Source organism: Pectinophora gossypiella, chromosome 13, assembly GCF_024362695.1.
Source record: "Pectinophora gossypiella chromosome 13, ilPecGoss1.1, whole genome shotgun sequence".
NCBI classification, from domain to species: domain Eukaryota; kingdom Metazoa; phylum Arthropoda; class Insecta; order Lepidoptera; family Gelechiidae; genus Pectinophora; species Pectinophora gossypiella.
The window spans coordinates 10,327,483-10,348,135 of record NC_065416.1 but is presented as its reverse complement, the minus strand read 5'-3'; the positions used below and the strand labels follow the sequence as shown (position 1 = coordinate 10,348,135).

The window sequence follows — 20,653 nt, the reverse complement described above, 5'->3', positions numbered from 1 at the left end:
AAGGGACTTTCCAGGCTACACGACTACGTTGCCCAAAAAAATCGATTTCAAATATCGTTAATCATAGACAAAAACAGCTGTCTGTTGCTTGTGGCTCTGTCTGTCAAATAAAATTTTGTCAACAAAAATGTGTTAAAATTTTATTTTAAAATGGATAAAAACTATGTTAAATCTAGTATAGAAGGATTAAAATCACCTTCTTCAAGTCGAGTGCAAGAAAGTTTATTGAAAATTAGGAGCAAAATCACCATAAATGACAATGGCATTAAACTATTTCGCGAATGTGGAGGCTTGGATTATTTACTACCACATTTACGTAAACCAAATGAACGAATTCTCGATATTACTCTAAGTATTCTTGGGAATTGTTGCTTAGAAGAAGAGAGTAGTTTATTGGTAAGGATCTTAGCACATATAGTAGAAAATCATAACATGTCTTTGTTACAATTTCTGTCAAGTACTTATGAAGCATACATATTTCAGATAGTAGGTGTGAGTGCCTATTTAAAGTTGGTATATCTATATTAATTATAAGCATTAGATTAATTGGTACATATTATATTTTTATACTTTGTACATAAAGTAAAAACTCAAAATATTATTTCAGGTAGGCAAACTAAATAGTTATGGGCCACTAGTAGCCATTCTTAAAACGGTATGTCGTGACAGTATAGTTGGGAGAGCCTGTCGACTTATTGGCAACCTGGCACAAAAAAACATCAATGCTGAAGCTTTGCATAACCATGGAGCAGTCACAGCCCTGGTTACCCTTATTGAAAATAGAGATAAAAATACTTCCTATCCTACTTTGACTATGAGTGTAAGGGCTATAAGGTAAGTACACCCTTTAAGTCAATTCAGATGGTCTTAAAAGATAAATAACTAATTGGATTTATTTTATCTCTGATACTGCAGGCAATTATGGATGGTAATAGACAAAAGAGAGGAGATGTTAAGTTTGAATGCAGTCAGATGTATCACCATACTGTTGACAACTGAGTGTGAGTCTGCTGGGATAATAAAGACAGCTGCTGCAACCAAAGCAAGTGATGGCCTAAGGAAGAGCCAAGAAGAGCTTATTACTGGTATACTGAAATGTTTAGGCTACTTCACAACACATGCTACAGCATCTTGTGCTGAACAGGTATTATTTATAGTTTATAATTTATACACATAAAAGCTTCAATTAGGTGTGATAACTGACTCATTTTATACCAATTGGTAATAAGTAATTTAAAATATATATTGTTGCAGCTTCAAGGTGATGGTAGAGGATATCAATGTCTTGTAGCACTTACCAAAACTTATGAATCTCTGTCACTTAAATGCCTCATGAATTTGTGTTACTTATCTCCATGTCGGCCCCTGCTTGGCATTGCCGGCCTGGTTGAGTGTCTTGTGGGGATTTTGCAGAAGACTTCAGGTCGGTATCTAGCAATATTAGTTGTGTTGTTTGATCCAATTCAGGCTTCATTCATATGGCACCTGCCCTTTTTTTGTTGCTCCATAACTCAATTTAAGGTTACCACAACTTATAAAATGTATCCCTATGCTCACAGAGGTGCTGTGGTGGCCAGAGGGTGCGGCGCGTGCTTTAGCCCAGCTGAGCGGCGAATCAGTAAACAGGTCTCGCCTGCGGCATTGTGGAGGCCTACCTCTGCTGGTGGCCGCCGCCAAGGTCAGCCCGCACGCCATGCACGCGCTGCTGCAGTATGTTTTTGATGACACTTGTAAGTACCTGGAGCAAATTTTCTAAGGAGAGTTAAAGTTAGTAAAAAATGCAGCAATATAATGCTATAACTTGCCAACTTTATGAGTATAACTTACTGTTATCAGATATTCATTACATCAATCTAATAGTCCATTTTTTTTTTATTGACACCATTGCACTATTAGTATAGTATTTTATGTGCCTATTGAATTTTATAGTATACTCTTCTTTTAATATTGCTTGTTGATTCTGATCTTTGTAAACATTATCTTTACTTTGCACTTTACAGCCTTCCAAATCCTTGTTAATGAAGGTCTTATAAGTCTGCTGACAGAGGAACTAACCAAATATCTCACCACAATGGAATTTGAACACAATAACTTGGAAAATGCGGATGTGTTAAGTGAGACTTCAGATTTGAATAAAGTAAATGAGAGTGTTAAGACTATAAAAGTTGACACATCACCACAAACAGAAAGTCTTGTTGAGAATAAATGCAGTCTCTTTACGAGACGTAGGAGCCAGCCATCTTCTAAGAACGAGGATGAGTTAAAAGTTGTTATAGAGAGAGATAACATGATCGTTGGGTTTGTCGATGCAGTGGACAGTGACGCAACAGATGACAGTCAGAGCGATGACGACAATCCGCCACCACGACGGAACAAGTGCCTCAAAAGAGCAAGATCTAGAAGCCCGAAAATGTTTAAAAAGGTCCGTATACAGGGTGTTAGTGACATGATAATGAAAACTGATGGATGATTCTTACCATTATTCTGAGATATCATCAAGTGGAAATTTCCATCGCAAAAGTATAGAATTGAAAATAATTTAAAAAAACACAAAATCATGAATTTTGCGACGGAAAGTTCGACTTGATATTAACACAGAATCATGGTCTGGATCACCCCTCAGTATTCCTTACGATGTCCCTAATACACTGTATAACTAACTACTGTTTTTATAACATCTTATAGCATCTAAATTATTCATAAAATATCTTTAATGTTTCCACAGAAATCGCAGCTAATCAAAATGGCTAGCAAGGACTGGTCGGCTGGTGTTTACTGGGAACCTAAAAGTCCAGAATGGCATGTTCCCTCGCAGATGTATCGGCCGCCTGCCATGAGTCCAGATAGATCCGAACAGGGGCCTTTATCTCCATATTCCGAAGGCAACCAATCTGGCTTCAGCCCTGAATACAGAGGATTCTCAAGCAACAAGCGCGCTCGATGGGATTGGAGTCCTGAATCGGGCGTTAGTACTGGCGAATGTAGTTCCGCTTCTCCATATTGGACGGAGTATCAATGGAGTCCTAGTAGTTCTGGACCTACGTCACCGTTTAGCGGTAATGAAGGTACAATTGTATTTTTTGTATTCTTTCCTCACCTTTATTATATTTAAACGCTTCAGGATATTGGAGAACCACGATCGCCAATCAGACAGCTAAAACAACACCTTTTCTGGGAAATAGACCCCTATTTATGAAAGTTTTGGGTTTTTGGCTTATCACAAATCTAACCATGGTGTAACAGGAGGTTTAAACCCCAAAATTAGCAGTTGACATAATCACAAACATTTCCAGAGAGCTCAGACTCAGAGGTATCAGGTCGTTACTCGCCGGTGTGCAGCGAGGTGGAGGGCGAACCCGAGGACACGGAGATGAGCGCCGACCGCGCTGTAGCGGAGCTGGACGCGGCCCAGGTGGCGCACGACCTTGATGAGCTCATCATGGATGATGACGACAGCCTTGAGGAAGTACCTTTAGAAGGTATATTTTGTTCGTTATTATATTCTAAAATAGCCTGAAAAAAAACTGAACCTGTCAAACCTTCAGATTAGGCAAGTGGACCCCGTGAAAACGGGAAAATGATTCGAAAATAGCTTTGGTTTTGATTACCAATTAGTCTGATATAGTGACAGAGTGAAAACTGAACCACAATTTGAAATGTAGACATTGCTACCATGTCTTCTAAGCGAGTATCTGAAGACCAGCAATCTACATCCATCAGTAGACAGCAAAACACCATTCTAAGCTTATGGCTGGTAAATTAAAATCATTTTCTTGTCTTTTCAGATGATACAATTAAAATTGACACGAATACAAAATCGTCTCGTATAGCATGCGTGCTTGTGTTACTATTCAGAGTATCTCACGGAGCCTGTAGTTCCTACGGGTCTATTCGCGAAGAGCCGGTCCCTAACCACACGCTAGAGTTACTCACAGGAAAAGAATGTCTGAACGCGCTGCTAGACTATGTAGAACGGTGTAAGCGGCCGCTTGGCAGGGCAGCACGTATACTGGCTAGAGTGCTTAGGTGAGCATTTTTGCCCAGTTTGCAGAAACTATACTCTTAAAACGAAGTATCATTAAAGTGACATACTGCTCGTCTCTTTCGCGTACTATATATCTGTCCTGATGTCATTCTAATCATGCTACGTTTTAAAGGGGTATGATGAAGTATTTTCTTAAAAACTTAAATATTTAAATAAAATAACTTTAACTTGATATTTTAATAGAGTCTACATAAAGGTCGCCCACACTTACGCCCACTTTATGATAGTTCTGTATGTGTAACTTATATCCATAAAATGAGTATGTTAGATACATGTTTTATTTTCTTCCAGCAATGCTCTCTGCCTGATGAGTATTCTGAAACACAGACTTGCATTACGTCTACACAATATGTCAGTCAGTTCTAAACATCCGCCAACAAAATGTCAGCAATGTAAACAAGTAAGTTGTTTGTTATACCTTTAGTTTTAACTGTAGTAAAGTTGAGAATTGATTGATTTACTAGGCAAGAAACAGAACTTGAGCGATAAGCGTAATTGTTTTTTCTTTGTATGTGTATCGTTTATATTTATATATAACACCTAAGCTATTCTAGTTTTAAAAACGTGGTTCAAATCGTAATTATTGTGTGTACTTCCGCTTTCAGATTGTAAGACTAAGCGCAAAACTACTATCACAGTTGACTATACTAGCAGAGTCGAGTTACGGCATCGGGGAAATTAGCTACCAACTGTTAAAGGGCAGCCATTGTATGAAACAAACCCTTTCACTGACACTACCATATATTGTCAGGTAAATTACTATTTCGTACATCCATGCACATAAATAATGTGTAAAGTCATGCTGTATAGTACTTAAGTGGGTACTTATTATAATTCCAATATATTTTTCTGTTACAGGACAGAAAAGCCCCTGAAGAAATATTTCATCGACTGCAGCGCGTTGAATTTCCTGTTCACGATCATCGCGGAGTCCAAGGAAGATATACAGGAATGCGTCACCGCCCTCGTCAAGCTGGCCACCAACCTCCACATCAAGGACCCCAAAATGTTAGAAAACAGGTTCAAAGACAAAATATGCGTCAGTTACGACCCTATATTAGACAACCTCTCGGTCGATGACGTAGTCACTTTTGAACTAGATGATCAATCAACAGTGCAAGCAAACAAAGTTTTCTTATGCCAGAACTCTGAAGTGTTCAGCGCTATGCTTATGGGACGCTTCAAAGAATCTGTTGAGAAACGCGTCAGATTAAAAAATGTATCAAAGTCTGCTCTAGAATATCTTTTAACACTTCTACATTGTGGGTTAAATAATCCCAAATGTGAAGTACAGATATTCCCAATAGCTGATAAGTTGGAAACGAATTTAGAAGTGTTATTGCTATCTGATAGGTTTTTATTTGAAAAATTAAAGGAGTTACTCAGCAGTGCTATTCTCCAATTTCTACTAACACCAGAGACAGCTGATAAGATCTACGTATGGTCGCTAAGCGAAGGTATGGGGTTCCTCTGTGTAGAGTCTGTTGCATATTTGCTAACTGGAAAGATGAGGGAGTCGGATCGAACGAAGTCGTTTCAAACAATACTCAGCTTAAAATACAAGGACCAATGGCTTGACGATATTAAATCCATGATTTTGAGACAATTAGTGAAGTAGACGTTAGGAGCGTTGAAGATAATAGGCGCTAGCAAATACTTCAGTGATTTTTTTTGCATCTACACGTGAACACATGCGATCGTAATAAATCATTTGGATAATGATTTGACGACAGCATTCGAATGAAACATTAACTATATATAATTGTTATATGTAGCAACAAATAATAGACAAATATTTTATATGTTATCTTATCACTTTACCAGTTTTTACTTTTTGCGTAAGAATGCATTTATGTTAGATTAACAATAAACTTTATCGTTATAATAATAAGTATTTTTACACTGCCATTTAATCGTACGTAATTCCGTGCCTTCTATTACATATAACATTCCTGTTATTGTTAATCTTCACATGTTGCTTTAATGGTTATATAATAAAGTAATTGGGATGGTAATTTGGCGTGGAATAAAACAATACATCACACTTTAAAATGTATATAATATAATGTATTTGTAATTTATTGCAATATAAAATTAATATAATGTATTTCTTTTCGTTCTTAAAAAAAGTTTATTAACCAACCAATTAGATATATGTATATAATTATTCATTAAATAAATTAAAAAAGCTAAAAACATAAGTAACAGTTCTAAATCTAGAGTGCAGTATGGTAAAGGTATGTCCAATTCTACTTTTTCAGTGATATCAATAGCTTAATATGCTGATCGGGAACCAACACTTGTGACATTATGGGCTTTATTTCTGTGCTGTTCAAGCATTGCAACTCAAAGTTGTTTGTTATCTGAAAAAACAAAAAATCTTAAACATCGACTGATTACATAAATTGGCAGCTCTATTAGTAGGCTACTGTGGCTTATTCAGGATATTTTAGTTGTCTTGTAACAGTGAACCATAGGAACTGTGCAATGCTCTAAAGTTTGACTACAATTACTTTTTCTCATTTACCTGGCTTACGACCTCAGTCAGCTGCATCATGGCGATCTTTTTCCCAATGCAAGATCTGGCGCCAAGCGCAAACGGCAAAGATGCTGAGGGTGTGTGGTTCTTCAGATCTTGCTTCCTAGGGTCATTCCTGTCCCACCGGTAGGGTAAAAACTCATTTGCCTTACTAAAATTTTTCTCATCCCTGGCTGATGTATAAATTGAGCAAATGATCGGTGTCTGAAATATCATAATTTGTATAAAACCAATACATAGTTATTTTTTATGACGTGACTTGACTGACGCATATTTGATTGATTTGATTTGATTAACTACTTGGCAAGACCCGTTATCATGGAGTAACTATAGTAATGTTTATAGAAAATTAAATATAAATTAATTGACTAGTTAACACAGATTGTGTAACTTACATAGTACAATAAAAGTGGGACTAGGGCCTGTAAATGAGAACAATTTTTCAATCAATTAAACAGCAACAAATTGTCCAAACTTTTATTTTAATACAAAATAGGTACTTTATGAAACTATATGATCACTTAGAACAAGATTCACTTTAACTTTTTAGGTACAATTCTTTGTAACTTAGCACTAAGTTCTCCTTTTATATGGCTATAGGGATTTTCAAGTTCACTTGGTGCCTCTGGTATCTTCAACTTTCTTCTCAATGCTGGGGAAAGCAGCATCAAGTTCTGCATAAGGCCAAAACCACTTGAAGTTACCCAATACAAGCACATACAAGAGGGCACACTTGCTGCAACTGGTATCATCACCACAGAAAATACTCTGAATACATTTGTAAACACATTGTACATTTTAGATGGCTGTCTTAGTTTTGATACACTTTGTATTTCAATGATGGCCAAATTGATCAGTCCAAATGCTACAGGTAATATAAGAGAATGATCTGGCTCTGTTAAGTTAGGAATCCAACCAATCCCTCCGGCAGAGAGCTCCATGAACGTCACAACAGCTGAAGGATCTGGTGGGTGCATGTACACTAAGTTTCTCAAGGCAAAAGATATGCACACCCATATAGGAATTTGGAACCATATAACCATACTTGCTTTGAAGGGATGACAGTTATCTCTCTCTATTAGTTTCCGCCACTGCTTCTTGAGTGATCTTCTGTACAATATCACAGTTTGCTTGTCTGTTAAATTATACGCCTTCCTTGCTATTGCTGTTTCCTTCTTCAACTCATTGACTAAATCTTTTAATTCTAGACTTATGTTCTCTACTTTAGCTAGTATAAAGTTCTGGTATACTGTAAGGGGTAATGTCATCAAAGTTCGTACTAACACTGTAGACGTAACTATTGTAGCCCACCAAGGCAGACCAGTTGTGTCATGGACATACAATAGCCCTTCTTGCATAAAATTCACGAGAGAGCTGTTTGCTATGCTACTATAAGTTTGTTCTTGCCATTTTACAAATCCATCCAGTGATAAAGTCCTTTTATGGCATGTGAAAGGCGTGAGGATATTCTTCTGTAAATGTTTTGGATATTGCTGAACAAAAATCTCCCTTCTGCTGCATTCCACGCCATTACTTAATACACTAAATGCTCGACTACTTTGCACTAGTGACGAAAACTTCAATTTAGTAGAAAATCTATAACAATTCATCTTTAAAAGAGATATTTTTATTTATAAATCACGAAAAATACATTTTTTAAACAACCTATTATTTTCTTCGCAAGTTATATGTCAAAACCAGCTGATTTGATATGACATTTACAGTATCGTTTAACATTAAAATTTATAATTTTTTGGGTTTGTTTCAAGGACCAAGTACAAAGACCTTGTATAGAATAGACGGATAATATTTTAGAGTGACGATCAAACTATCACAGCTCTCTTTCTTTCCTATGGCAACAATCTCTGTGGAAAAAAGAAACAAACATAGACAAACACCGCTGTCTAGAACGTCAGTGTTTACCGTTTTGAGATGTTGTGGTAGTCAGCTGGATACCAAACCTGCCGTTAGTTTTTTGGTGTTTTGGGACATTATTTTAACTTTTATATAAACAATCTGTGAAATAGTTATTCATTATGAACCATGGCTTGCGTAGCTATTGGTTGTGAGAGTAGAATGGGTGTTATAATGGAGAACGATCAAACAATGTCTCACCATGGGTAAGTTATCGACCACATAATACATGTTTGTGTGCAAGAAATACATTACCTGGTCTGGTTTTTGTAAAGTTTATTGAGCCCTAAACACGATGCAGACGCATATTTTCAGCAAAGCCGTCACATTTGTACAAATAATTGATTTCACATTTTACGTTAATCAGCTTTGACAGATCATGTACCCAAAGTATTATAAGTAGTGTTGTCCTTTGATATCGATAACATAATATTATGTTTGAATGTAACATCTACATGTTGCGTTATTCTATTCACGTTTAATTTATTTTTCGACCTGTTTCCGATTTGGATGAAGATTACATAAAGATATTGTATTTTCCAGATTTCCTAAATATCCTAATTTACGAAACAAGAAATTAAGAAACAATTAGATTCAGACCATGAAACGAGATGATTCTCTCTTCTGAAGGACGCCTTCTCCTTATTTAAGCCTGTGCTAATTACATTTCGATGTATCTTGCTTTCTATCGAGCAGGATACCAAACAAAAATATTACATAGAGATGCAGTACCAACAATATTCACTCACATATCTCACATAAGGTGAGTTTAAGTTTAGTTATAAGTTTATAGATAAATTTGCAGCTATTTCGTTTTTGTATTCTACATTAGCATGGAAAAAATATTTCAATACAATACAAATATTCTGTATTGCACAAAATAATTAGTATGAATAACTATTTTGGTAATTACCTGTGATTATTCCTTCTATAAATAATTAGTATGAATAACAATTTTTGTAATTACCTGTGATTATTCCTTCTATGTGCAATGTGTAAACATGCAATGCTTGTGTATTTGTGTGCTCCACGTTAATATGTGCCATTCTTGCAGGTAAAGTTATAACGACCAGAGCCGACACTATACACTTCTAAAGAAAGTGAACAAGAGGAAATATTTTTTTTTATCACCAAAAGTCGGAATTGTTCAGTGCTTCGTAGTCATTGTATTCTAACTATATTGAATAAAAATCTTATAAAGAAGTATTTGCTTTTATTCTTTAATCGCATTGAGATAATCCCCGAAATATACTAGAAGGTCGTCTACTTCTTGTATCGAGAGCCGATTCGATTGCCGGTCAAGTCAATGAAAAACGTGTATTTAATTTTTATAAAAGGGTAGGTATGTGATTTATAGCAACCAAAGGGTGGCCGCAATATTTTTTTAGATGTTGGACTAACATGAAATATTTAGCCAATAATAATGTCGATAAAGACATGGAACGGCACTAGTGGTTCTGATACAAAAACATATACTATAGGTACGTTTCTATAACAAACCCGCTACACGAGTACAAAAGACGTTACAACGATAGTATATTTATCTCTTTTTAACTTATGACGGCTCACATGAGTGCGAAAGACAAAACCTATGTTTTTCTTTCGTCTTAAATATGCTCCGTCTATTCCTCAGAACAATAACTAAAGCATAGAAGGAAGGCTAAAATAAGAATTCAGAAACTATAAACCGGCTCTCTTCTAGCTTACGACACAAACTATGAGTGAGAAAAGGACAAATGATTCGCTCTTTGCTTCATTTTTTCCGAGGTTGTCACAACATGAAATGTCATTTGGACCTATTGGACTCATTTTAACTCGGCCAAATACATAGTAACATACATAAGAAGATTTTACTTATATTTACCGAACTATTTGACACGGTCGCGTCAACTGTGTTTACGAGTGTCTTGTGTTCAGATTGTTTTAAGTGATAATTTAACAATATTTTTCCAAATAAATGGAAAGAAACTTTTATTTATATCAAATAATTGAGTGTCTCGACTGTGTGACATTATGTCTTGTGTGGTATGGGGCTGCAGCTCACATTCAGGAAGAAAAGAAAATAGCCAACAACTTCTGTCGTTTCATCGGTAAGTTTTTTGTAATTTTCTAGTGAAATGTGAACTGCTGAACAATTTTAGGAAAGTAATATGTTTTGCTGAATAGATTTGTAGCATAAAATATTTGAGATATCCATTATATTATACGTTTCATCGATGAATACGGAATTGATTTGAGGTTATGTTGATTGTCCATAGTGATGTACTAAAATTATCGATACTTTTAATTTTTAGATTTCCTGTAGACGATAACAAAGAGAAAGAATGGATAATTCGCATTAATAGACGAAATTGGATTCCAAATAAGTACAGCCGTATTTGCTCGAAACATTTTACTGCGGATTCATTTATGTGTGTTCCTAATTCAAAGTGGAGGCGTCTTCGAGACGATGCTATTCCTACATTGAACATTATAGATCAGACAGATGAAATGGTGTTTAAATTTAAATTTCAGCCTAGCCTGCATCATCTCACTGCTGGATAGATAGATAAGATATTTGTATCATGTTATCACAACACGTTTATACTATCTATCATTCAACTACATATTATTATGTACTTAATAAACTTAGTATATACTAAGTCTGTAGTTGTTTTATGTCTAAACAATTATGAGTTGTACACGTTTTATATAAGTAAATTATTATTATCTTTGATTTCAGATATTAAATCCAAAAGTGTCGACTGGATTTACATGAAAAGGTATATCAAATAATTTTCTTTTTTTATATTTTTAACCTGATATACATATATAGAGTGTATAATTCAACCAGCTGCACAATGCACTTAAATCAGATATATTTTACTTTTATTTTTATAGATTATTTTGTACATATACTATTTTAACATTATTATTAAACTTTATTTCAGTCAGTTCAAGAAGACGAGATGAAAAATTTAAAAGAAAAGCTGAACAAGTCCCGCCTCAAGATCAAACGACTTAATGAAAAAAAAAAACAATGTGACAGGGTGTCACAAAGACAGTTTCTAAGCAAATTGACACTGTTTAGAAATTAATAAATTTGTATTTATTGTAAATATAATGTACATAATTAATAACGTGTGAAATAAATACTTGCTAATGAAAATGAACAGATTTACGATCTAATTTATATTTCATTTTACCTCCTGTTCTTATTTACTCCTACTCCAACACTCCAGGTTGATACGAACTGCGCCCAATAAAGAATGTAATGAATGTTATAGATTTGTGTAAGCGACTTAGATAAATCTTGACTAAACCTTCCTTTACAAATACAAATATACTTTATTGCACACAACATACAATACTTACAAGTTTTACACGAAAGATACAGTACACCACCTACCTACCTTTTACTTTCCCTTTCTGTTCTCTTATGAATACTTGTATGCCGTATTTTTTTAAGTATAATGCTATATCTAGTAGGTACGAGTATGGTAATCCTATTATTGAAACAGCTTGTAGCCCTAGTAAAGACCGCCATTTTATGTTTACAGAGTGGCACGTTTTTTCTGTAGGTATTTCCAGTCCATACTCTTTTCTATGTCTATGGCGTGACCCCATCGGGCCTCTTACCGTCTGTGCGGCTTAGACTGTAGTGCCGTTTCTTTCAGCCTCCGGATTAGTTACAGGGGACCCGTTTTATAGCTTTTTTGTGTAGTATTGAACACAGCGCCATCTCGCCTTGTTCGATGGAAGGTCCGTGAGCATCGACTTGCTATCGTTGGGCTCCGCAGTCGACGACTTTCCACCAGTAACCGGAAGATGGCGTGTGCCGATATTATGCGGAAGGCTATATCTTGGAGTCCCTTGTCAAGTAGCTGCTGAAGAATGTTGGTGCCAATATTTAATACAAAATTATATTTGGGAATTTTCGGTGTCTCCTGTCCTTGGACTTGTTAATAACTTGCATTTTGAGTGTGCGACGGCGGCGTCATCTAACGGACGATTGAGGTCGTACTAGCTTTGTCCGTGACGTAGGCGTTGAATTGGGCGATTTATATAGTCCTGCGCCTGCGAGCTGCCGCATTCCCCAGACAGCGCTCCGCCGAGCGGGTGTGTCCACACCTTCGATTTTTAGTGTGAATTTCGGGTGAGAATTTGTCTTTACAATGCGTTATAGCATTTTAATCGTAATTATCAGTGTCGATATATGTTGTCATTGTTTTTCTTTTAGGCGGTTTATAAGCGTGTGACCGGTGGCCCGCAACTCCGTCGCACGCGCCGCCAAATCTTCGTAAATTTTTATTCTGGTAAGTAAGTTATACATTTCTGTCATCTGTCGTGACTCGTGAGTGTTAGTGTTTGCGGTCAGGATTCTAATGTGCGATTTGTTCCGAATAGGTGTGGTTTTGGTGTCCGTGGCGTGGACACGTTGCTCCGCCATTTTGTCCCAGCGTCGTGGCATCGACGTCATCGTACGTTGGCCGCATACGTGGCTTCTCGACCTCCGACAGGTGAGTCTTTTTATACGATTTTGGGGAGTTAGTTGGGTTGTGCCTCCGCCCCTAGAGGTTTGATTTACCCCTGTGCGTTTTGTCCACAGGAGGTGTTTTGGGATGGCTGTTTTGTGATGGCTGTTTTGCGAAGTTGTTTTGTGACGGCTGTTTTACGAAGGCTGTTCTGTTCTATGACGGGTGTTTTGTACAGCTGTTCTGCTACTGCTACAGCTACAGCTTATTGGTAGCTGCTTCTAGTCGGCTCGGCTTCCTTCCCGCCGCCGAGGGCAAACGAGCTAGGGAGGTTTTTATAATACCTTTCTTATTTTTTTAATAATGCTTAACGAATGACCAGTGGCCTTGAATACCTGGAATGTACCCTTAGGATTTAAAAGTTCCAAATACCTATTTATATTTTTGTGTAACTTTGGTTTTCTTAGTGATTAATAAATTCGAGTAAACCCATTTGCTTACATTTTATTTCATACATTCATCTTCATCATACATTCTTCATTAAATTTTTTAAAACATTACATGGCGCCCGATTACTGAGGTCTAAAGGTTCAGGGTACGCTCCCGGTCTTCGGTCTTTTGCTCGAGGATCGGCTGGTCATTCGTTGTAATTTTTTTTGTAACGTGTAAAAAGAACAAATTGTGTGGTGGTGGTGTTTCTTCATTTACCCCCTAGTAAATAAGATTTATCGTGTTCATATTGATGTGTGCTTTAAACGAAACAAGTTAATTTACATATACCTACAAACTATTTTGTATAACTGTGTTTTTAAATCTACATTTGCATTATATATTATTTCTTTTGCTTTGCATACTTTTAAAGTTTGGACTTTGAACTCGTATAGCATTTTATAACATTTCATTAAAAAATTATACTGCGTTGCAGCTTTTTTGCTGTATAATTAAACTTCTTAAATTGTTTCTTAAAATTTTGAGCTTACTTTTTTGTTTTTATCACAAATTTGCTTTTATAAAACAAAACATTATATACCCTACAAAGGTTTTTTTTGAATGTAACTTTAAATTTTTAACATTCTTGAGTAAAATTATTATTGTTGCTAGTTTACTGCTTAGCTTTGCTATACAGTTTTTTTTCTTCAAAATTTTATGAAACTTGGTGTGAGTTTAGAATTATATTTTTGATTTATACCCTCAAGGTTTATTTACAATTTGTAAATTCTTTCAAATTATGCAACAATTTATAAAATCATTTCGGCCAAATTTCAATTAAACATTTAACTTGCTGTCTAGTGAAATTATAGTTCTTGGTTGTATAACCACGGCTATACATAAGTACCTACATGCTTGTTGTTTATGTTGCATTCCTTTTGAGCTCATAGCAAATAAACTGGTTCTGTTTTTTTACACGCTCGTTAGTATTACGTGTACAATCTTTTATTGTTGAGCTATTGTTTGCTTAATAGTTTTGTATTCTATTACCGGATAAATTCTAATAAGTAAATCTTTTGAATTGGATTAATTACGTTAAATAAACAACATTTATACATTGTTAGTTTTATAAATAACTATATTTTTTTTTACATTTGCATTTTGTTTATTTGCATTTATTTTTACTTTTCAAGTAGGTATTTAGTTAATGAAAATATTCTTTGATTATTTTTTTCTTTAAAACTTAGTACTTAGTTAAATCTTTGTTAAAGTACATTGGTCATTCATTTTTTTTAATCATGGGATTGGAAGGACGTCTAATTAAATTTCGTCTATTACGTAAAGATGAAATAATTTACGAGGTATTATTTCGTGGTGCAGGGCCACCACTTGTACTATACATCTTCACATTTTGAAGGTGTGGGTACACCGGCAGCGTTGGGGAATCATTTAGGTTAGTTGTCTTTTAGGTTAGTTGTTGTAGGAGCCGATTTACTGGTGGACGCGCGGCCGCTGTGGGGCTCGCCGCGCCGCCACTGGCGAATTGTGGCCTATTATATTGTTGACGGTGAACGTGTGGGTATTCCCTAGGTTCCCCACACTGCCACTGTCGACATATCCAGTTATTTTTATTATTTTTTTTTATTTTTTTTTCTTCTTTATAACTTTATTCCCGAGCAGCTTGCGGGTGGACGCGCGGCCACACCGGCGGCACGCCGCGCCGCCATCAACAAGTTGGGTCGTTTTTTTTTATATCTTTTTTTATTATTTTTTTTGTTTCGCGTTAGGTAGGGATTAGTACCTAATCGTGTGGTTTGTTGATGGTTGGGGTCGAGCACTCACCAATAGTAAGGTGAGGTCACTTCCCCGCCGTTTTAGGATGTTGAGGGAGTGGTAGTTGTGACTGATGGCTGTTGAAGTCATTAGTGTTTATTGATGGTTGGGGTCGAGCACTCGCCAATTGTAAGGTGAGGTCACTTCTCCACCATTTTGAGATGTCGAGAGAGTGGTAGTTGTGACTGATGGCTGTTGAAGTCATTAGTGTTTGTTGATGGTTGGGGTCGAGCACTCGCCAATTGTAAGGTGAGGTCACTTCCCCACCATTTTAAGATGTTGAGGGAGTGGTGGTTGTGACTGATGGCTTTTGAAGCCGTTAGTGTTCGTTGGTGGACGTAGTTATTGCTACGGACACGTATTATTGTTGTAATGAGTCATTGCGACTTGCTTACCGACATGTTTTTGGCGCTCGTATGCGCGCTATTGATGTATTTCTTGAATGCGAAGTATTTCTTGGATGCGAAGTATTTCTTGGATGCGAAGTATTTCTTGGATGCGAAGTATTTTTTGGATGCGAAGTATTTTTGGATGCGAAGAATTTCTTGGATGCTATCTGATGTTGTTGTGCTCATGGTGAGCACAGGTGGTTTATGTGCCGTCTCGGCAAGTTTTTAAGTTGTGCGGCCTCTGCCGGCAATGGCATTTTTGCCTTTATTTTTTTTCTATTCTTTTTAAGTTTGTCTTTGTATTTCTAGGATTTTCTTTTTACTGTTTGTACTGAATGGCATTTTTTGCCTTTATTTATTTTCATTGCTATAGTTTTACTTTTTTTATTTTTTTTTTTTTTTTGGATTATTGTTTTTTTTCGTCGACTTTATCTTGAATAGCATTTGTGTCTGTTTTTTTTTAATTTTTAAAATTATTTCTCTTTCAAGTTAAACTTGAATATTTTTTGTTGAGGTTTGAGTTTTGGTTTGTTTGAGGGATCAGCTGGAGGGCCAGCTGGGATTTCCTCGTTTGTTTTATTTTTTTAATTATTTTTTTTTTTTTCACTCGGAAATCCTTTTGGGTGGGGAGGTATTGTAGTGCCGTTTCTTTCAGCCTCCGGATTAGTTACAGGGGACCCGTTTTATAGCTTTTTTGTGTAGTATTGAACACAGCGCCATCTCGCCTTGTTCGATGGAAGGTCCGTGAGCATCGACTTGCTATCGTTGGGCTCCGCAGTCGACGACTTTCCACCAGTAACCGGAAGATGGCGTGTGCCGATATTATGCGGAAGGCTATATCTTGGAGTCCCTTGTCAAGTAGCTGCTGAAGAATGTTGGTGCCAATATTTAATACAAAATTATATTTGGGAATTTTCGGTGTCTCCTGTCCTTGGACTTGTTAATAACTTGCATTTTGAGTGTGCGACGGCGGCGTCATCTAACGGACGATTGAGGTCGTACTAGCTTTGTCCGTGACGTAGGCGTTGAATTGGGCGATTTATATAGTCCTGCGCCTGCGAGCTGCCGCATTCCCCAGACAGCGCTCCGCCGAGCGGGTGTGTCCACACCTTCGATTTTTAGTGTGAATTTCGGGTGAGAATTTGTCTTTACAATGCGTTATAGCATTTTAATCGTAATTATCAGTGTCGATATATGTTGTCATTGTTTTTCTTTTAGGCGGTTTATAAGCGTGTGACCGGTGGCCCGCAACTCCGTCGCACGCGCCGCCAAATCTTCGTAAATTTTTATTCTGGTAAGTAAGTTATACATTTCTGTCATCTGTCGTGACTCGTGAGTGTTAGTGTTTGCGGTCAGGATTCTAATGTGCGATTTGTTCCGAATAGGTGTGGTTTTGGTGTCCGTGGCGTGGACACGTTGCTCCGCCATTTTGTCCCAGCGTCGTGGCATCGACGTCATCGTACGTTGGCCGCATACGTGGCTTCTCGACCTCCGACAGGTGAGTCTTTTTATACGATTTTGGGGAGTTAGTTGGGTTGTGCCTCCGCCCCTAGAGGTTTGATTTACCCCTGTGCGTTTTGTCCACAGGAGGTGTTTTGGGATGGCTGTTTTGTGATGGCTGTTTTGCGAAGTTGTTTTGTGACGGCTGTTTTACGAAGGCTGTTCTGTTCTATGACGGGTGTTTTGTACAGCTGTTCTGCTACTGCTACAGCTACAGCTTATTGGTAGCTGCTTCTAGTCGGCTCGGCTTCCTTCCCGCCGCCGAGGGCAAACGAGCTAGGGAGGTTTTTATAATACCTTTCTTATTTTTTTAATAATGCTTAACGAATGACCAGTGGCCTTGAATACCTGGAATGTACCCTTAGGATTTAAAAGTTCCAAATACCTATTTATATTTTTGTGTAACTTTGGTTTTCTTAGTGATTAATAAATTCGAGTAAACCCATTTGCTTACATTTTATTTCATACATTCATCTTCATCATACATTCTTCATTAAATTTTTTAAAACATTACAAGACCCGGCGGCGGCGGTTCCAATTTGCACGGCACGTCGATCGACACCAGTGCACGGCGGATGACATCATAAATAAATTCGAATATTACAAAATACTTACCGATGAAACGATAACAGTTGGCTATTTTCTTTCCTTCCTGAATGTGAGCTGCAGCTCCAAACTAATATAAACCAGACAATATAATCCAAAAATGGTTAGATACTTACCTATCAGAGACAGAGTCTCCTTTCATCAAGAAGAAGATAATTGCATCCTACAAAAAGAAATCTTGTAAAAAAAAATTATCGACATTAATTGTAAGTAAATTTAATTTTATCGACATATTACTAAAGTGAAACCCAACACTAGGCAATGAAAAACTTGTGACAACCTACGAAATTACGAAACAATTTTTGTATATGCGTCTTTGTCTAACATTACGCCGGTTCCGTAAGATAAAGTAGAGCAGAATTATAGAGTTCTGTTGCTATTTTAGCCTTCCTTCTATGCTTTAGTTATTGTTCTGAGGTCTATTCTATACAAGGTCTTTGACCAAGTACCTATTTGAATTGTTTAAGTGAAGTGAACGTAAGAAAATATTAAAACCGGATGAGGCTGATATTATTTCGCATACTTTTTGTTGATTTTTTTTCTAACTAAAAGAATGTTTGGCGAAGGCGAAGAACAGTACAAATAAAAGAAAAATAATAAATGTTGCTAGTACAGAATATCGTAATATTTTAGTAGTTTTTAAAACCTCAGTTACATAATACATTAATTTATATGACGTGTTAGATTCAACTAAAATCAGACTTACCCCTTGTTTTAATTTGTAAAGCCCTAACTTGCTCTCTTTAGGCAAAATTCTCGTTAAAAATGGGGCTACAGGATACAATCTCATCGATTCTTTTACAACATTTTTAATATGAATACTGGCATTTGTATGTTGATTTTCCCACATTGATTTGTTCTTCGAAAGCAAAAGTAGGATCCACAAAGTCGTGTATGCACTCTATAATAAAATATTCGTATTATAAAACATATACCTGTAATAATACATACCTTTTTGTACTTACATAACAATTTACTTACTGTGTCTCCAGCTGCGATTACGAAGTCGGCAATTATTCTCGTTATCATGTCGTGACTTATATTTTCATCGCACAATTTTGCCACCAGACCATTACTGTCATGCTTTTTGTTTATTATTTCCGAAACTAATTTTTGAGCTGAAATTGATTAAAAATTAAAATGTCCTTTAGGGACTTCTCTCACCAACACACTCAGACTTTATCGCCGAGCCTCTAATGAAAATACTTCATAAATATAATTAATAAATGATTACCCAAAAACAAAGACAAATCAACGCTATCTTTGAAATCACGCCAGCTTTTCAAATTAAGACATTGAATCCAGTTTACAGGCAAACCGTACAGTTTTGTAGTAGTTGAGAAAATATTTTTAACTGTTTCCGAAAACAAAGCTAATAGTTCCTCATAATGTTTATCAATTTTAATTGATGATTTTGAACCAAGCAGAATGTTGATAATAACTGAAAAAAAAGAGTTAATTTCGTGTTCTATTATCCATAAAATTAAATTAAGAATAATGAAAGCCGTAATCGCATCGCATTACCCTCCATATAGTATACATACCATCAGTAGACAGTCTGTAAAACTCAGTTTCTAAGTCTGGAGTAAATGCCTCTGTTTCAGCTCTGCTCTTCCAATTTTGAATAAACTTTGAAATAGTTTCTTGAATGGGATTTTGTAGCCAAGTCTCAACACCTTCTCTAAGTATATGTTTATTCATAACGCGGCGATAATTTAACCATTCTTCCCCATTCATAAAAAGAAGCCCTCTTTTGGATCCGTACAATTTCTCATACAATAACCAAGGATCAGGCAATATATGAGCTGGATACTTTCCTTCTAGATTTAAGAATAATGCTTTCATAAGCCCTGGATCACTGATGAAAACAAGTTCCGAACTACTGCCTAAACTTTCACGAAATATTGGACCTAACTTTTTATGGCGACGATCGATGTATTCGTGTAACCTGTGAAGAAAATCACTAATGAGGTCGACGATGCTACAACTTCAAAAATATGTAATTTAATTAAAATCATTATACCTTGCTCCACTTCCAGTAAATAGGAAATTCAATTTCGTACCCAACACAGGCAGAGAAGTTGGGTGAGGAATATCTTCAATAAAGAGAGTATTTTCCACTACAGTTGAACTTCTTCTCAAGAATTTAAAATTCGCAGGGCGCAATATCTGATTTTTTACATAGAACATCTAAAATAAAGAATAGTCACTGTCGAAATTACAAACATACAGACATAGAATCACGCCCGTGATCATTAACAGAGTGGACAGAGAAATCAGAAGACAACTTTGTTTATGATAAACGTTGCGGTGAGGTGATCGCATATCGCCTTTACGTCATGTAGGAACCTAGGTATAGTCGAGATTTATGAGGTAACGGGGAAGTTACTTAGAGCAACAAGGGGCTCATGTTGTATGCGAAGATAAGACAGTTGAACATATTATTATTCTTTTATTTACATTACTTACTTCCAGTCTAGCTGAAAAGTATCTACATTAAATAAGTAAATGAAGTCAGTTAACTACGAAATACCTAATATTATTGTATGTATCTATATTAAAAAAAACACAAATAAGTACTCACTGTTTCGATTTAATTACAACCAGCCGTTTTTTAAATAATACCTCACAAAATTTCAATGAACTGTTGACTTTATCCTTGTAATATGGAAGCGAAAATAAAGTCTGCCCTCCTAAATCTTGATACAGAATTTCTTGCTTATAGATCGCTATCACGAGATGAAGTGAATAATGCATGTAGCGCTGACCGTAACATGATTTTAATATGGTAATTTGAAACGAATGTTTTAGTTTTTTACCTATCTCAGGCAGCCAGGTAAAAGATCTTGTTATAAATAATATTTTCTATAGGTACCGTCTCCTGGGGACGCCTAAAAATAAAAGAAGTATGTTAACTTTATGTTAATTAATGATAATATATAAA

General features: G+C 36.2%; 3 protein-coding genes and 1 long non-coding RNA gene across 4 annotated transcripts; 2 read left to right on the top strand and 2 right to left on the bottom strand.

Moving 5' to 3' along the window:
- Positions 1–93: 93 nt before the first annotated feature.
- Positions 94–6,148, top strand: LOC126371794 (armadillo repeat-containing protein 5). The gene is made up of 12 exons (XM_050017150.1): positions 94–396; positions 608–834; positions 916–1,144; positions 1,255–1,423; positions 1,560–1,730; positions 2,001–2,422; positions 2,726–3,065; positions 3,294–3,479; positions 3,786–4,026; positions 4,337–4,445; positions 4,651–4,796; positions 4,904–6,148. The coding sequence occupies exons 1-12, from the start codon at positions 151–153 to the stop codon at positions 5,661–5,663; spliced, it is 3,246 nt and encodes a 1,081-aa protein (XP_049873107.1). The 5' UTR covers positions 94–150; the 3' UTR covers positions 5,664–6,148.
- LOC126371806 (cytochrome P450 315a1, mitochondrial) lies at positions 6,087–20,578 on the bottom strand. Its single transcript, XM_050017169.1, has 8 exons — positions 20,294–20,578; positions 19,733–19,899; positions 19,254–19,657; positions 18,944–19,150; positions 18,691–18,827; positions 18,416–18,610; positions 6,573–6,788; positions 6,087–6,408 (listed from the first exon to the last, which is right to left on the bottom strand). The coding sequence occupies exons 2-8, from the start codon at positions 19,897–19,899 to the stop codon at positions 6,295–6,297; spliced, it is 1,440 nt and encodes a 479-aa protein (XP_049873126.1). The 5' UTR covers positions 20,294–20,578; the 3' UTR covers positions 6,087–6,294.
- Positions 7,048–8,363, bottom strand: LOC126371811 (cytochrome c oxidase assembly protein COX18, mitochondrial). Its single transcript, XM_050017178.1, has one exon. The coding sequence runs from the start codon at positions 8,192–8,194 to the stop codon at positions 7,118–7,120; it is 1,077 nt and encodes a 358-aa protein (XP_049873135.1). The 5' UTR covers positions 8,195–8,363; the 3' UTR covers positions 7,048–7,117.
- LOC126371822 (uncharacterized) lies at positions 9,979–12,096 on the top strand. The gene is made up of 3 exons (XR_007567085.1): positions 9,979–10,588; positions 11,221–11,260; positions 11,429–12,096. It is a non-coding gene; the product is annotated as an uncharacterized LOC126371822 (long non-coding RNA).
- Positions 20,579–20,653: the final 75 nt, after the last annotated feature.

What these genes read in the sequence shown, in the direction of transcription:
- LOC126371811 (XM_050017178.1), bottom strand. Translation starts at nt 8,194, where the DNA reads ATGAATTGTTATAGATTTTCTACTAAATTGAAGTTTTCGTCACTAGTG.
- LOC126371806 (XM_050017169.1), bottom strand. Translation starts at nt 19,899, where the DNA reads ATGTTCTATGTAAAAAATCAGATATTGCGCCCTGCGAATTTTAAATTC. An exon ending in TTTACTGGAAGTGGAGCAAG is followed by an intron (nt 19,658 to 19,732) that starts GTATAATGATTT and finishes TTTTCTTCACAG; the next exon opens with GTTACACGAATACATCGATC. An exon ending in TGACTGAGGTCGTAAGCCAG is followed by an intron (nt 6,409 to 6,572) that starts GTAAATGAGAAA and finishes TTGTTTTTTCAG; the next exon opens with ATAACAAACAACTTTGAGTT.
- LOC126371794 (XM_050017150.1), top strand. Translation starts at nt 151, where the DNA reads ATGGATAAAAACTATGTTAAATCTAGTATAGAAGGATTAAAATCACCT. An exon ending in ACCGTTTAGCGGTAATGAAG is followed by an intron (nt 3,066 to 3,293) that starts GTACAATTGTAT and finishes AAACATTTCCAG; the next exon opens with AGAGCTCAGACTCAGAGGTA. An exon ending in AATGTCAGCAATGTAAACAA is followed by an intron (nt 4,446 to 4,650) that starts GTAAGTTGTTTG and finishes TTCCGCTTTCAG; the next exon opens with ATTGTAAGACTAAGCGCAAA.